Consider the following 18,274-nt stretch of genomic DNA (forward strand, 5'->3'; position numbering starts at 1 on the left):
CCAGGACTTAGCCAGTTAGGACTCCAAATCCTATATTCATTTCTGCTCTGCCAAACAGATGAGAAGGTTTTGAAATTTTTTTCTTGCCTTATGGCTTCTGTGTTATGTTTTTGTTTTAAATGTAATATTCTTTACTGATGAAACACTGTTTTTTTTAAAGGCCTGAAAATCACCTGCTTTACGGTAACCGAGCTCTTTGTTTTCTTCGTACTGGACAATTCAGGTCAGTTGCTTAGAGTGCTAATCACTCAGCTGTTATGCTAAATACCTATATTTGAGAAATATTTCTGTTTGTAGTTATGCAAGAAAATCCTTCAGTAGTTCTTTGGCAGAAATAGTTAAATAGTTAAAGAGAGCTCTGAAGGCTTTACATATAATAACAGCAATGACAGAAACAGTGATTTTTTTTGAGTGGATAGCATATGCTTTGCATTATTTTAAGCGTTTCACGTAGGTTATTTAATTCTCAACAACACGTTTAATAGGGCTTCCCAGGTGGCTCAGTGGTAAAGAATCCACCTGCCAGGGCAGGAGATCCCTGGACTGGGAAGATCCCCTGGAAGAGGAAATGGCAACCCACTCCAGTGTTTTTACCTGGGAAATCCTATGGACAGAGAAGCCTGGCGGGCTACAGTCCATGGGGTTACAGAGAGTCAGACACAACTCAGCGACTTAGTGTATTTAATAGGTAGATAATGTCATTTTCCATATTTTACGTGTGGATAAAGTCATACCATTAGTAATTGTGAATTTTGTTTTACCCTGCTCCACTTTTTTTCAGGCTGTGATGTAGTGATGCCAAGATTCAAACACAGCTCTTACCTGATTATGCATAATCTATGTTTATAACACCTATAGTATGTTACCTTCTTTTGCTCTTAGCTAATCTATATAGTTCTGGAAGAATTCTTGCTGTATTTGTTTCCTCTGTATTAGTATGAATGAAACTAAGTAAATGTCCTTCATAAGGGAAAGAAAAGTTTAATGATTTAACTATGAGAGTGAAATTGTAATGAACTCTTAGTTCCTCATGTTGAACTGAGCTTGTATTTATTAGCTGAGAAAGATTGTTGACAGTGCCCCCATGATTTTATTGTCTCTCAGCTTATAGTTTTTAGAACTTAAATATTAAGCATGAATGTTGAGCAGTGTAGACTGTTACATTTAACTCTGTCTTACAGGATTGTTTCAGGAATACATCCATTCAGTAGAAAAATACTAAAAACTAACTATGAAAAAACACGTTAGAGGCTGGGATCCTCAGAATAAAGCTGCGTAGGTATAAGGTCCTGCTTAGTTATTAGTTATAATTCTTATTTGCATCTTGCCTTTCTGTTGCCCAAAATAAAAAGAGGATACCTGGCAAGTTATAGAATTCTCACTATACATGAAGAAAGAGCACACCAGTTTCTCAGGGGAAACTGTTTTCCTGATGTTTGGTTCCGGAAGAAATTTCTTCTATGGTTTACAAGTAATATGAACTGAGTGATGGGGTAGAGAACAATCTCAGTAGGATTCCTGTTCGGAGCAAAAGAAACACACCCTGAGAGTGCAGTTTTGGTTTTCATCAGTAGTTTTTCAAATTAAGGTTCTTAGAAGAGCAGAGAGTCTGCCATCAGTTGTTTTTCAGGGAGAGTACTTACATTGGAGTGTGGGAGGTGGGAGTGGGGAGTATGGTGTATTCCAAGTATACAGTTTTCAAAAATAACATTTATGTTTTTCTTTTATTATAAACAGAACACTTTCTCATGGTAGAAAATTTGGAAAATACAAGAGTTTAAAAAGAAGAAAATAAAAAATCACCTCCTCGGAGAATACCGTTGTATTAACGTTATGCAGCTTTTAAATGGCTTAAGCCGTGGATAACCGAGGCTATCTAGTCTAGAGGAATGGATGGGCTTGACACAGTCTTCCATCAGTACCACTGTCCTCAACTGGTTCTGGCAAGAAATGGGCTGCACATGTCTTTAGGTTACTGCCTCTGGCTAGGTCCAGACTTGCAGATATCCTGTGCTGTTTGAAGGCCATTCTGTATGCTCTTAAGGTGAATAGGTTGGCTGGCAACTTGACTAGCCTCTTGTGAAAATCGAGGCACCTGTCTGAAACTTTAGAGTGGGTTGAAGGTCATCCCCTCTGCATAGGGGATCCTTTGGAGCTGAGAGGCAAATGAGGGGTTTCTGCCTTCTTTTGTGAGTGTTGAATGCTAGACACTCAAGCAGCAGCCTGCTGAAACTCTGATCTGAAGAAGGTGCATCGAAGCAAAAATATGGAAGCCAGGTAGCCTGGTGAGGTCAAGGTCAAGAGTAGGGTTGTGCATCCATCCTTGTACCTCCCAGCTGACGGTCTAGCTTTGTGGGTCAACTCCATAGCACTTTCCTGTAGAGGCAGGTCAGCAGCATTTCCTTGTTAGGGAATCACCAGTATGTGCTGGATGCTTGTTTAATGTCAGAAGCGTGATGCCTCCCTGGTTTTACTGGTGTTTCCCACCTCATTCACTATTAACATGACTTGCTTAGTAATGGAGGGATAATGTTTCCTGAACCTGAAATGCACATAACTCCTTATCAAGTGAGTAGATTATATGACTAAAGAAAAGAACACACTGCCAGCGATTCAGACGTGCCCTTGACCCAGGAGGACCCATGCCATTTAGCTGAGTTACCAGGATTGAGAGGTGTTGAAGCCCTCCTCTTGGGCTAGTAGATCTGTCATGAGAATCTGGCTGAGCAGCTGATGGTGAAGCATCCAGCCTCCCTGGCACTGTTTTGAGTGCTTTTCCTGTGTTAACTCATAAACCCTCCCAGCCCTGTGAGATAGGCACTGCTGGGTCTTTCTAGATGAGGAACCTGAGGCCTGGGCGGTCAAGCAGTGTCCCCAGACACTCACTGGGTGGTGTGAACCCAGGTGGATGCACAGTCTCTACGATTAATCACCAGGCACAGGTGATGATAGGCTCAAACGGCAATGTGAAAGTTGAAAAAAAAGTGATCTAAATAGTCAATAAAGATGATTATCCTTACAGGACATGCAGATTAAAAACTGTGAGTCTCTCTTTCGTACCCATCAGATTGGCAAACATTTTAAAACCTCATAGCACCAAGTGTTTGAGAGGACGTGGAACAAAGGAAACTTTCATACTCGGCTGGAGAAATGTCTAAATCGGTGCAGTCACTGTGGAGAGCCGTGTGGCAAGGTGAAGACGTGTACTTTCCTGCCCACTTCTGGGCTGCCCGAGAAGATCTGTGCAAGCCTTCATTAGAGCGTTGTGGTTAAGAGTAAAGAAATGGAAACCACCTAAAAGTCCTTCTATAGGGAATGGATAAAATGAATTATGGTATATTCATACAATGGAATGCTGTGCAGCAGTTAAAATGAATGCAGTGTTGAGTGAAAAAGCAAGTTGCAGAATGATTTGTACGGTATGATGCCATTTATGTGATGTTTTGAAATGTGCAAAATGATATGCATATGCATAAGTAATACATAGTATGTATTAACAGTGACTTTGAAGTGCATGGGCATGTTAAAATACCAATGGAGTGGCTGTCTCTGGGGAGGGAAATGGATTGGAGCTGGGAAAGATGGTTCACAATGGATGTCACCTGTAAAAAACCTGGCAAGAAGATCTGAAGTAAATATGGCAAAATGTTAAGGTCTTGCTAAGCTGGTACATAGGTATTGATTATGTTAATGTTATTCTCTGTACTGTACTGTTATATATATTTGATACAAAGTGTAATTAACAATGCACATAAGATGAAACATCAAGCATTAGGATAAAGTAAGTGAAAAATAATGTTGAAAGGGGAGAAACACAAATATTTTAAGGCCAGTTTGGCTGGGAGCCTGAGGGTGAGGTATTTGTGGGGAAAATGTTTCATTCAGAAATGGTTCAGCGTGATGGTGGAGGTTTTAATACCATGTAGTTGGTTTGTAAATCTGACCACCTTTGGGTGGATACAGGTGAGGCCAAGAGCCAGTCAGAACGCTTAGCATTCTCCCGAGGTGTGCCGCTCCAGGAAACCTGCGGAATGGGGCTGGGGTAAGGGAGGGGAGGGCGGGCTCGCACTCCTTCCTGCCAGTCCTTCACACTGAGCCTGTGTGCGGTGCATCCTAGGGTGCCTGGCTGGGATGAGATGTCCTTTATATTCCGGTCTTCTATAAGTCCACGTTTTAAATAGAATTTGAGAGGTCGAGGGTGTCTTAGAGTGATGCTTTTAATTGAGGTAATTAAAAAATTTCGGATTAGAGCAGAATCTAGAAAAAGCAATGGGGCACCTATAGCCTCTGTGGTTGCAATAGTAATACAAGGTAGATGATTAGGGTTACTGTTTAATTCATTCTCAGTGAGACTCCTGTGTGGAAATTTGAATTCTTTGGTGAGATGGAATAAACTGTGTAATAGGAAATGTAATTGGAAAAGGGGAAAGCTTAGTCTCGGATATTTTAAATTTACTTAGGAAGAGTATAGAATTTTAAAACTTGGTATTTACTCTGACCCTTTGGTATTTACCCTTAGATGGTATGCCCTTCTGTTAGCTCCCAACTTGTGAATAATAGCAGGCAGCTAGATTTTAAATGATTGTGTGTATGTGTGTGTTTCTGAATTGAGATCTGAGGTGTAAATCAAGTAAATTGTATGTTTTTGTGAGAATTTTCAAAAATCTTAGTGTATGTGGGGCGTTTTTAGTGTGTGTATTGGTTGATGAATTATTCCTTACTCTGTTCTCTTACTTGTATGGTCTCTTATTTTGCTTAAAAAAAGTGCTGAATTTGCTTTTGAAGAAAATAATTACTTTTTCAAACTTCTTTGAGGTGCACCCCTTTTTAAAACACAGTAACAAATGCACATCATAAAAAGTTAAAAGAGTACAAAAGGATAAACTGAAAACTCTTGCCCGCCTGAAACCCCTGCCCTAATCCCTTTCTTCAGATCCTTATGCATTTCTGTAATAGTTTATGCCTATATGAACACTGACTACTTTGAACCAGATGAAGTTGCCATTTTTATAAGTCGGAATAAGGCATTTTCGTTTGGTTCAGTATAACGTATGTGTTTTTTGTTTTAACATGGATAAGAGCATATTATATACCCTGTTGTACATCTTGCTTCTTTTAATATTTAACTGTTGGATTTGTTGCACATCGTGAATACTGACATCTACCCCAGTTTTTATTCATAACTGCATAGTGTTTTACTATGCACTAGTTTGTATTAGAACAGAGCTTATTTCCAATTTAAAAAGTTAGCTAAAACTGTGTAATATCCTGTTATGTTTTACACTCTGATGCAGTATACATAGATATGTAGGATAAATTCCTAATAAGAATTTATTTTACTTGGATGAAAGAACATATGTAATTTTACTTCCAGACACTAACTTTTGATCTAAAATGTATGTGTGGTTAATAGTCACTGCATATTTGACAGGTACTTACCGTTCCATCTGAATCCTGCTTTTGTTGCTTCATTGTGAGATCAAGAAACTTGGGGAGTAAAGATGTTATTTCTTTGTGATATGGTCAGACCCTGAAAATGACGATTTGCCATAAGGGGGAAAAATGATAACTCTTTTGTGGCATTCAAGTTCTCACATACTTAGGTGTGGTGGTTTGAGAGAGTCAGTTAATAGCATTTCCTTCCCCTCCCAAGTCCAGAAGTATTACTGCACATTGAAAGCGCTCGAGCTTTGAAGAAATCCACCCCACTCACCCCTCTAAGTTCTCATTTAATTGGGCATCGGGCTTTTTTAGAAGCCCCCCAGGTAGTACTAATGTGCAGCCAGGATTGCCCACTGGTCTAGAGAGAGAGTGGGCTGACATTAGAAGGGGAGCTGGGACTGAGCTTTGCCGGACAGAGAAAGTGGCCAATTAGAGAAGGATGAAGCTGCACAGGAGACTCCTACGAGGTTCGCCAGAGAGCTAGGAGAGTCAGTGTGGGATCCTGGAAGCGAAGGAGAGAGTGGCCAGCAGGGCCTGTTGCTGGGAAGCCCTTTGGAACGTGGGTTTAGTTCTATGGACACCTAGTTCTCTAGGGAGAGCCGTCAGCGGGAAGCTTGGCACAGATGCCAGGCCTGAGTGGGCTCAGAAGTGAGGATGAGGAGATGGAGGCAGCCAGCACAGGCAGCTGGTGAAGGCATTCGAGCAGAGAGGACGGAAGAGGTTTGCCATTGTATTCAGGTGATTTTGGCTGCAAATAATAAGAGATCTCTTAATTCATATGGTTTAAATGGTGAAGAAAACTTACTTGATCCAAGAGTTCCAGAAGATGATTCTAGGGTTGTGTATGTAGTGAGTGATTCGACAATGTCATCAAAGACCTAGGTGGTTTTTTTTTTTCCAGCCCCACCATGTGACTTGGACCTCAGACTGCCCACCCCCTCAGGATGGCAGGAGGGCTTCTGTAATTCAGATACCACACTGGACATTACAGCCTCCCGCAGAAGGATGACTCTTGTACTCCTCAAAAGAAAAATTTTAATACACATATTGAGAAGTGTACAGTTCATAAGTGTGCAGGTTGGAGTTTCCAGACGCAAATAACCATACCCAGCATCCAGATCACAACCCCAGTACCCTGGAAGTCACCTTTGTTCCCCCTCAGTCACTGCCCACTTCCTTCCCCAGGATAACTCCTGTCCTGACTTCTGACACCATAGGTTAGTTTTGCCTGCTTTGTGCAGTATAAACAGAATCATGTGATACGTGCTCTTTATGTCTGGTTTTCAGCATTGTGTTTGAGATCCATGTTGTTGCATGTAGTTGTAAAGTGTTCATCTATTGCATGAATATACCACATTTTATCCATTCTATTGTTGATGGGCATTTGGGGGTTTCTAGTACTTTTACAGATAGCGTCATTGTGAACATGTCTTCATTTCTGTTAAGTATGTAATAAAGGAGTGGCATTACTGGGACAGGAGGGTGTGCTTATGCTCAGCTATGCACATAATTTGCACCGTGGTTGCATCATTCTACACTCCTGCCAGCAGCACATGAGAGTTTTAGTTCCACGTCCTCACTAACACTTATTATTTTGTGTCATTTCATTTAGACATTCTGCTGAGTGTGTAGTGATATGATGCTGTGATTTTAATTTGCATTTCCTTAAGTTAATTTAGGAGGTTTAAGTTGAACATTTGTTTTTCATATGCTTATTGACCAGTCAGATATCTTTTGTGAAGTGCCTGTTTGAGTCTTTCTTTTGTTTTTCTCTTTTGAGTTGAATGTCTTATTAGTAGGTTTTTAAAAAATATTCTGAATAGGAGTCACTGGTCAAAATATGAATATTACAAATGCCTTCTCACACTCTGTGGCTTGCCTCTTTTTGCTTTCTTCCCATGAACGCAAGTAGTAATTTTAACGTACTACAATTTATCAATTTTTTTCCTTTATGATAAGCACTTTTTGTGTTCTGATTATAATCTTTGCCTACTCTGCAAAATACTCTTTGTTTTCTAAAAGCTTGACTGATTATTGGTATTTAAATCTCCTATCCATCTGGGGAGCCCCAGGTGGCGCTAGTGGTACAGACCCGCCTGCCAGTGCAGGGGACAGAAGAGACACGGTTTGATCTCTTGGTTGGAAAGATCCCCAGGAGAAGGGCATGGCAGCCCACTCCAGTATTCTTGCCTGGAGAATCCATGGAGAGTCGGACTTGACTGAGCACACATGCATGAGATAGGCCATGATCCGTCTGGAGGTGGTGGTTTGTATGAGGTAGGGGTCAAGGTTCATGTGAATGTCCAGTTGACCCAGCCCTATTATTGTTTTCTTCTAGCCTTTGTTTTGGGATCACCCCCCTCCCCCACTCCAGGGCCAGCCTTGGTGGGGCTGCTATTCCCAGGGCAAGAGAGAGGGTCTCCCCCTGCCTCAGGGATATGGCCAGAGTAGGGTGCCTCGCTGCACCCACCCTCAGCTTCTTGTGGAGCCTGTGAGTGGGGCTCAGACTGCTTCTCGCTGCTCCCTAGTCTTGCTCCTCTTGAGGTCACCCAGAGCCTGGCCTTCCCTGCAGCTTGGACTGCTTCCCAGCATAGCCAACCCCCCTCAGCCCTGCCCCTCCTTGCTTCCTGGGCTCCTATTTTGGAGCCCTCCCCTCTGATCCCCAAGTCTGATCCTCTTCCCCCAGCTTCACCTCTGCCCTGAGGCTTCCAGAGCGGCTCTGCTGAGACAGCCCCTTGGTGTCTCTTTCCTGTGCCGGAGACCACAGGCCTCTGCCCTCACCTCCAGCCCTCACAGGCCCTCAGCCTCCGACTCGGGAACCCTTGCTGTCCCTGCCCCTCCTCTCTACCTCCGGGATGACGCTCTCACCCCCACCCCTCTGCCCCCCCCAGACCCTGTGCACACTGTCCTCTCTACTTGGGATGCTCTTTCCCAGCATCACAAGGCTCCCTCCCTCCCTTTATTAGAGATTCAGCACAAATATCCTCTGTTCCTAGAAGCCTGCCCTGACCCTTTTTCCTGATAATTCACTCTCTCCACCTCATTAGCTTTCATATGACTTGGAAATCGCTTGTTTTTTATTTCTGTATTATCTGTCTCCCACTGGAGTACTAGCCCCAAGAGGGCAGGGCTGTGTCCAGCTTGTCCACACTGTGTCCATAACACAGCGCCTGTATGCCCGTATGTAGCAGGTGCTCAGGAAGTGGGCAGGTGGCTGGATGATAGAGGAGGAGGACTCTCTGACTTCTCCATTTGCTTGCAGGCCTCCCCCTGCCCCCGACAACCCTGCAGCGGTTTTGTGCTGCTGCCTCAGCTCTGCCTCCGACGTGTATATGGAAGACACATTTATTCACACATTCGTTCACTCAGTGTTTGAACGTTTAAAGAATGCACAAGCATCTCTGCGTAGCAGGCTTTGCACTAACCTGCAGGGATGTGGAAGAGACCCCCTCAGCCGACCCAGCCCCATCTTTTATGAGTATGTTTTCTCCATGCACTGCAGTGTTAGCTTTGTCATACAGATCGGGTGACTATATCAGGATCTGTAAGGATCTGTTTCTGATTTCTGTATCCTCTTCTGTTTGTCAGGCCGTCTAGATAGCTTTTTAATTTTATCTTTAAAATGTATATATGGTCTTTTAGTAGGTATTGTGGAGAAGGCAATGGCACCCCACTTCAGTACTCTTGCCTGGAAAATCCCATGGATGGAGGAGCCTGGGGGTCGCTAAGAGTCGGACACGACTGAGCAACTTCCCTTTCACTTTTCACTTTCATGCATAGGAGAAGGAAATGGCAACCCGCTCCAGTGTTCTTGCCTGGAGAATCCCAGGGACAGGGGAGCCTGGTGGGCTGCCGTCTCTGGGGTTGCACAGAGTCGGACACGACTGAAGCAACTTAGCAGCAGCAGCAGTAGGTATTGATGTGTGGTAGAATAAGTTAGCTAGTTTTGTTCTTGGTAATCTTTTTGTTTTGTTTCTTGGTTGTTTTTGTAATTGGTTTTTAAGAGTGAGCGGTCCCCTCAGTTCTGGGTCATACCTGAACTGTGTACCCCTAAACCACTCAGTGGAGAGTGGGTTTGTGATGACTGGCTTAAACTTAACTAGGAATTATCTCAGTCTTAGAGGTGGACCCTCACAACAAGTGTCTAGCAGTCAGAGGAGGAGGTTAGCTGCTGGGTAGATTACCAACAGTATTTGCTTAGGGTTTAAGACATTTATTTATTTTTTACTTGCTTTTTAAAAGATGAGAGATCTGAGCAGATTAAAAGTAAGTAGGAAGTTGGATGACAACGTCAATGTACTTCATACCACTGAATTTTACATTTGAAATGATTCATGGGGTAAATTATGATGTGTGTTTTACCACAATAAAACATACTGATGGGGTAAATTCCTTAAATGCAATGTCTGGTTTTACAGGAGAGAGAAGGGATGATTGATACTGTAAGGATGGGTAGTTACATGGCACAAGTGGAGGAATCAGCCACAGGAGGAGGAAGAAACTTTCATTGTAAAGGAGAAAAGTCAGGGCTAGATTGAGAGAGTTCTCTTTGATATGTCCAGTTTACTCATTGAAATAGGAGCAAAGCTCATTGGCTGAAAGGGGAGTTGGAAGGAAAGGACCTAAGTTTGTTTTTTTTTTTTTTTTTTTTTTGACCACTCTGCGAGGCATATGGGGTCTTAGTTCTCTGACCAGGGATCAAACCTATGCCCCCCTGCATTGGAAGTGCAGAGTTTTAACCACTGGACCACCAGGAAGTCCTGGAAAGGACATAAGATTTGAAATGGTCATTTAACAAAATTAGGGAGTGATTTGATCTAGAATATTGCTTAACACTGTTGAAGGCCCCTTTGGGTCGTTGGGAACCTGAGTGAGTAGTACTCCTGGCGTGCTCCGCTGTGTTTTTTCTCTGGTAGTACTTGGCTCCCTACGTGTGGTCCTGGAGAAAGCAGGAAGCAGGGCTCATCCAGAATTGGGTTTTGCCGTAGAGCAAGATGTAAACATAGGGACAAAGAAGTATGCAGCTATATGCATGGGAATATGAAATAAGGAACCAGCGAATCTTAAGATAGATCAATAAGGAAGTTTAAAAAAGAGAGAAAATGGGTACGTCAGTGAGGTGAGCCCCCTGAGAAGCTAGTAGGAATAGCTGAATAAGGAGGATGGAAGGAGCTATGCTATCCGGGGAAAGAGTAGGATGCCTGAATTAGTGATTTTGGGCTCTGAACAGTTTTGAGCAGTGGTAAAGTTCCCTGGGACGGCGGTGGTGGGTGGCTGAGCTGGGCAGAGGAGGCCACTGACTCTAAGGAAACTATGAGAGACCAGATGCTAGACCTCAGTGCTCGACAGTTTACAGTGTACTGTGTACTGTGACAGTTTACAGTGTACTGTGCTTGAGCATAGTATCTGAAAACAGGAAAACCCAAAATTGTTAGCCTCGTCTTAAAGATGGGAAAGTGACCCTAAAGAGGTTAATTACTTCCTATCCGCCCCAGTGAGAGTTAGTGATGGCGCTGGACTTAATCTCATGTCCCAACTTATGCTCTGTCCATTATAGCTTAGCCAGTGTGTTGTGTGAAATATCTGGGACTTTTATTCTCCAAGATCAGAAATCTTGCTGACAATACCACATACTACCAAAAAAACTTCATGCAAGTAATAATAAGGTAGGGATAGGTGAGATATAGATAGTTGTGTGCAGGAAATACTCCAGAAATATTGAAAGTACCTATTCTTGGGTAATTGTGATTGTGACTGGGTGACTTTTTTCCTTTGTTTTGCTTTTCTGTATTTTCCAAATTTCCTATAATGGACATATATAGACTAAAAAAATTAAAAACTAGATTATGGAAAATTAAAGTACAAATAGATACACATTATATAATACCCATTGAAAAATTTGAGTATTTTATTTCCTTTTCCTTTAGAAATGCACTTGGTGATGGAAAGAGAGCTACCATTCTGAAGAACAATTGGACAAAGGTAGGTTTCTTGCATGCTTTACTTTGGCTAAACAGTGCCGTACAACTTTGTGAAAAGTCTGTTTACAGGATATAAATCCCTATGTAAAAGTGCTGGTTGAAATTACATGGAGCTCAGGAGCGTGGCAGGGGTACCTTCAGTTCCATAATCAGAGAGGATCTGCAGCCCAGTGATAAGGGCCAAGTGTGTCTGTCGGGGACAGGCTGCCCCTATGGGTCGAGAGCACAACTGAGTGGTTGAGGTGTCAGCATCTGCACATTGTGGAAGGATTAAGGACCTGGCTGAAAAATGAGGCTTAAAACTCAGGAGTGTCTGGAGACTAGCTTTGTAATCTTGAGGTGGGAAAGGGTTTCTTTACATACATACACAGGTCAGAGAAGGAAAAAACTCTGATAATTATCTCAAGCTTAAAATTTTCTGTATGTTGGGACACCATAAATGAAATTATAGTCTGGGAGGAGATAGTTTGTCACATATGGAACAGAAATAACTTGATAGGGCTTTACATTCAAAATATGTGAAGAACAGAAATAAAGAAACTCAATAGAAAATGGGCCCATGAAATAAGCATTTCAGAGATGAGGAAACCTGAATGGTCAATAGGAAAAAAAGATTGCATTTCCTAGTAATTAAAATTGTAAAGAAATAGAAACCAAGAGAGCCTAATAAAGAACCTCCAAACATACCCACATGTATACCCACAAGTGCAAAAAACAGTGATATTGTTTGGGTTCTTCGAATAGGTGAAAGTTAGAGACTGCTAGTCCTGCGTGTTGGTAGTGTGTCTGCTGACAGGAGCTCTCAGTAAGCCTGTGGGGTGTGAGTTGGTTACAGCCACCTTGGAGAGCTCTGCTGTGCCTGTGTTGTAATTGATTCCAAGGGTGTGTACTCCACAAACGTTCTTGCCTATGTGTACGTGATGAGATGGGCAAGCTTGGTCACTGCAGTATGGTTTTAATGGCACAGAACTGCAAATACCTGAGTACACATTAATAAAGCAGTGGACCAGTGTGGTATTTTCATTTGGTCAGAGTTATTACTGCAATCCCTCTGGTCAGCCCTGTGTGCCTTTAGCCACCCCATCGTTGCTGCGGCCTCACTCCTGCTCGCCTCCCCTTTGTCCTCTGTCAGCCCTGGGCCGCCTCGCTGTGCTTGCGTGCACCAGGCCCACTCCCACCGCATGCTTGCTCTTCCCTCTGCCTAGGGTCAGACTGCCTTTCCAAGAGCTCGAGTGAGCTCCCTTGCTTCCTTTCCTTCTTCACTGCGAGTTCTGTTCTCAGTGACCTTCCCTGAGCAAACCTGGTCCTTCCTAGACATTTGCTTATTTTTCTCTGCTTTATCTTTTTACCTCTTAGCGTTTAACATGATTGCATATATGTATGTTGTTTAAGTTGTGTTCTTATTTGTATGTGCTTTAGTATAACGTGAGCTCCCTAAGGACAGGTTTTTTGTGTTGTGTTTTTTTTTAGGATAGGTTTTTTTGTTTGGTTCATTTCTGAACCACCTGCCTGAGAAGCTGCCCAGCACATAGCAGGCACTCATAGTAAATATTTAATGAATGAATGAGTTGAAATGAGTTATTGGCTACCAATAATTATAGATTTAAAAAACAGTGTTTACATATTTGTTTTTAAACCAGAATGAATAGAATCATAGAATTTTAGAGCCCCCAAATTATGATTCAGATGGCCTCGGAGTGTATCTGAGTCTGGGGATTATAAAATTCTCCAGGTGAATTTCTGCATCCAGATATTGGAGTCACTTCTTAAATGCCTTATTTTCTAGATTAAAAAATTAAGTCCCAGAAGGGTAAAGTGACTTTCTGTAAGGTGTCATTGCAAGTAAGAGACAAGAATGAACTGAGAATCCAGCATTAGACAGGCTTCTGCTTGAAGGTGATCTGTTTGTTGCCATTTTCATTATGAGTTGCTCTTGTAGTTGAAGCATAATTTTTGCTGATCACTGAACTTGGCATTTGGCAGGTGCTGTGTAAATTTACTTACGGAATGAATGGATGCTTGTGTTCATAATACTGAAACCTAGATCATGATACTGATTTTCCAGAGGTAACTTGCTAGGTCAGTCTATTATCAACTTAGAAAAAGTGTTCCAAAACTTTCTTTAAAAAAAATTAAATAGTATTTAAGCAGGGTATAATGTTCAATGCAGATGTTTAAGTCTATGTTCTTTTGACTCCTTTTTTTGCCTCTGTTGACAGGTCTGCTATCTTTCCTTTGTAAGTAATCTTTGCTTTTCCTAGGTGTTTGAAAATCTCACTGTCTTTAACATTTGGCAGTTTTATTGCAAATAAATTTTATTGTCTGGGAGGAATTTTCATTAAATTTATCACACTTGGGATAGCTTGGTTTCTAAAATCTGAGGATTCATGTCTTTTCAGCATTTCTGGAATATTTTCACCCTTAACTATTTGAATGTTGCCTCCTCTTCAGTTTATTTTTGCAAAACTTCCATTAGACAGATGCTGTATATGTATGCTATCTTTCATACGTCTTAAATTCAGAACTTTCTTAATTACATTGAAGACTTTATGTAGAATGTTTATTCCTGGTTTAACTTATCAAACAAAATATTCATTCTTTTTTTTTTAAGACTTTTTTAGAGCAGTTTTAGGTTCACAGCAAAATTAAGAGGAAGGTCCAAAGATTTCTTGTAAATTCCCTGCCCTGCACTTGCATAGTCTCCCCCAACAGAGACACACATCTGTGGAAACCGATGAACCTACGTGGATATGTCATAATCACCAAAAGTCCATAGTTGGTCTTAGGGTTCATTCCCTAAGTGGACTTTCTATGGGTTTGAACAAATGTATAATGACCTGTGTTTCACCATTGTGGTTCATAGAGTATTTTCACTGCCCTGAAATCCTCTGTTCTGCCTATCCATCCTTCCTCCCAAATTGTGGCAACCATTGATCTTCTTACTGTTCCCATAGTTTTACTTTTTCCAGAATGTCATATAGTTGGCATCATATGATATATAGCCTTCTCAGACTGGCTTCTTTGACTTAGTACTATGCATTTAAGTTTCCTCCATGTCTTTTCGTAGCTTGATAGGTATTTCTTTTTAGCACTGAAAAATATTACATTGTCTGGATATATTACAGTTGATTCACCTACTGAAGAACATCTCGATTGTTTCCAAGGTTTGGTGGTTATGAATAAAGCTGCTGTAAATACCTATAGGCAGGGTTTTGTGTGGACATATATTTTCAGCTCCTTTGGGTAAATACCAAGGAGTGCAATTGCTGGATCATATGGTAAGAATATGTTGTTGGTTTGTTTTGTTTTGTTTTTTTTTTGAAAACTAAAAAACTTAACGGTTGCCAAACCGTCTTCCAAAGTAGCTATACCATTTTGCACTTCCACTGGCAATGAATGAGAGTTCTCGTTGCTCCACGTCCTCCCAGCATTTAGTGTTGTCAGTGTCCTGAATTTTGGCTGTTCTGATGGATTCATAGTGGTATCTTATTATTTTAATCTGCATTTCCTTGATGACATGACATGTGAAGCATCTTTTCATATACTTATTTGGCACCGTATATCCTCCTTGATGAAGCGTCTGTTAAGGTCTTTGGCTCATTTTTTAACTGGTTGTTTTCTTATTTCTTAAGAGTTCTCTGTATATTTTGGACAACAGCCCTTTATCAGCTGTATTTTTTGCAAATATTTTCTCCTAGATCCGAGCTTGTCTTCTCATTTTCTTGATGTTTCTTTCACAGAGCATAAGTTTTCATTTTAATCAAGTCTAATTTATCAATTCTTTCTTTCATGAATCGTACCTTTGGTGTATCTAAAAAGTCATCACCATACCCAGTGTCATCTAGTTTTTCCCCTATGCTCTCCTCTAGGAGTTTTTGGTCTGTAATCTATTCTGAGTTGATTTTTTGTCTGGATTCATTTTTTAGTGTGTAGATATCCAGTTCCAGTATCATTTGTTGAAAAGGGTGTCTTTGTTCCATTGTATTGTCTTTGTTTCTTTGTCAAAGATCGGTTGACTGTTTATGTGGGTTCCCTTTTTTTTTAATTGGGAATTTTTTGATAGTTGCAAAAGTTATTTGTGTAGGTAAAAAACACAACTCCCTAGTATTCAGAAAATTTTAGTATTCGAAAAATTTGGTAACTGTATATTGAGGTCATTTATCATTTTGTTTTACCAAAAAGGAGTGCTCATTGAAGGCTATTTTAAACTTAAAAAACCAAAATAGACTGTACAAGGTGCGTTCTTTTATCAGAGTCCATTTATGAACCTGAATCTGTTGAGTCTAGGATATAAGCCTGTATAGGTGGTAGTCTGTAGATTTCTGTGTGAGGGTAGGCCAATTTTTCTTCCTTTTTTCCAGATAGAGAAAACTGGTACAATGTCAGTTGTCCTAAACATACTTTAATTTTTAAGTGATATATTTTTTCATTATTTTTCATTGAGGTATAGTTGATTTATGAGTCCTGCACATACTTTTAGGCTTAAGAGACGTTGAATCATTGTATCCTAAAGAGTGAAAATTTTTACATATAGTCACCAAATATTTGTTGGTATTTCTATGTGCATTGTCTTTTGGTGTATTTATATAAGATACAAACTGCTAGCCTCACAAATGTCCCCAAGGACTTTTTAATATTGAGGAGTATGTTAGGACTCTTTTCGTTCAGGAGTGACAAAACCTAACTCAGATTTGGCATAAGTGGAAGAGGGAAATTACTGGCTCATGTCTGGTTGGGTGGTAGTTCAGGCACGATTGGATCCAGATCTGTGTTCACTTTATGTTTCTCAGTGGTGCTTCCCTGTTTGTATCACTTTTAGTCTTTTCTCTCTTCGTTCCATCTTACCTAGATTTTTATTGCTGTGTCAAGTCCACAAATCCTTCTGTTATGTCTAATCTGCCTTTATTTCCATCTCATTTATTTTTCATCTGAGTGCTGTAGCAGTCATTTCTAGAATTTCAGTTTGAGTGTTTCTTATGCATATCATGTCTTTATTTAATATATTCTATTTTTTCCTTAGTGTCTTGAATGTATGAAATATATTATCTAGAGCTGTTTTAATGTCCTTATCTGCTAATGCTGTCATCTGTGTCATTTGTGGATTGTTTTCAATGGATTGATTTTTCTTTTCATTATAGATCACATTTTCCTTCTTTGCATACCTAGTAATTTTTGACTGGATGCCAGACATTGTGAATTTTACCTTGTTTGGTCCTAATATTTTTTTGTCTTCTGTAAATATTTTTGAGTTTTGTTTTCGGATGCAGTAAAGCTACTTGGAAAACAGATTCTTCGGAGTATTGTTTTAGGCTTTGTTGGGTGATATCATAGTGGTCTTTGTTCTTGGGCTAATTTTTTCTCCATAACTGAGGCCAAACTCTGTTGAGTACTGAACTTAATACTCCCGTGACGTTTTCTGCTCTGGTTGGTGGGAACAGGAATTATCCTGGCCCTGTGTGAGTGCTGACTGTTGTTCCCTTTTAGTCTTTTCAAGTGGTTCTTTCCCTGGCTTGGGTAGTTGCTGCACATGCATGTACTGGCTGATACTCAGCTGAAGACTCCAGGGGGGCCCTCTGGAACCCCTGGAGCCCTCTGTCCAGCTCTGCCCTCTCTGGTCCTCTGCCCCGGGAGCTTGTGCTGCCTTGGCTTCCCTGCCTTCACTGAGCTTGTGGCCTCTCCCTGGGTTCCTTCTACCTGTGCTGTGGCTGAGAAACTCTCCCACAGTAAGTGGGAACAACCACAGAGCTTTATGCTTCTCATCTCTCAGGAATCACTTTCTTCTGTTGCCTGATAGCCAGTGTCTAGGAAATCTGTTTCATGTACTTTGTCTTACTTTTAAGCAAGAGGGTATATCCAATCCTTGTTAGTCTATCTTGATCACAGATGGCAATTAGAGAATAGGCTCTCGGCTTCATTTTGAAATAGTGGGAGCCCCAAACTGATATCCTAGTAACTGTTCTGTTAACGTTTCTAGTGGAAAGATTCTAGTAGCTTTTTTAGTGGAAAGAGAGCCTCTGTTAGTATTTATATAGTATAACTGTGGGGTGCCTCAGATTGATCCTGATTGAGCCATGTGCCCACCTGTGGTTCAGTTACTGTGAATGGTACATTTCTGTTGGCCAGTCTCCTGGGTCACAGCTTTGCTTCTTCCCTGCTGGCCCTTGCTGAGATGCGGGCATTACTACGTGGAGTAGCGACGTGATAGCACACAAGAAGGAAGAGATACTAGGCAGATGAGCAGTGTGTGTGATAGAGAATGAGATAATGTCACAGAAGAGCAAAACTATCGTAGTTGGGTTCAAGAACGTTTCTGAGATACCTTTCATTAAAGCTTCATTCAAACAACTTCAGCACAGAGATCTGAATAAAGTCCCTTCTCATCTGATAGAAGTTACACTGGGTTTTACAGAGCTTAGGGAAAAGAACTCAGTAGAAGATGGGTGGAAAAGAGAAAGAAATGAAGTGTTTTCTACAAATTTAGTAGGTGAGGTTTATAACCTCCCATAATTTCCTATGCTGTTATTATTTTTTAATGCAGCTATTTAAAGTTGGAGGTCGGTTAATGCTTAGTGGATAGAATTTTGGTCTTGTAGCATAATTGTGAGATCTATCTTCCTACCTTTGGAGGAAAAGCAGAGTGTAACCAAATGCAGTCTGAATTGGGGGTCATTGAGCTGAGCCTAAAGATCCTGTTTAGGAAATGCTCTGGACCTCTGTGGTTGGGTTGGTGCACCAAAGTGGGATTATATATGCACCAAACCTACGTAAACATAGGTCCGCTGGTTGTTTCTTGCTGCTTTTAGTGAAAAATTCATCTTTCTTAACAGGATCATTTATTTCTGATTTCATAT

At 41.1% G+C, this 18,274-nt stretch overlaps 1 protein-coding gene across 1 annotated transcript in view; it reads left to right on the plus strand.

Annotated features, from left to right (window-relative positions):
- The window catches only part of TTC3 (tetratricopeptide repeat domain 3), a 125,439-nt gene that overhangs the window by 23,655 nt on the left and 83,510 nt on the right, over nucleotides 1–18,274 (plus strand). Inside the window, exons 10-11 of the mRNA XM_052645052.1 lie at nucleotides 161–223; nucleotides 11,370–11,424. Coding sequence (XP_052501012.1) covers nucleotides 161–223; nucleotides 11,370–11,424 — 118 coding nt within the window. The remainder of the gene's footprint in view (nucleotides 1–160; nucleotides 224–11,369; nucleotides 11,425–18,274) is intronic.

This window comes from Budorcas taxicolor, chromosome 1 (genome assembly GCF_023091745.1).
Source record: "Budorcas taxicolor isolate Tak-1 chromosome 1, Takin1.1, whole genome shotgun sequence".
Lineage (NCBI taxonomy): Eukaryota > Metazoa > Chordata > Mammalia > Artiodactyla > Bovidae > Budorcas > Budorcas taxicolor.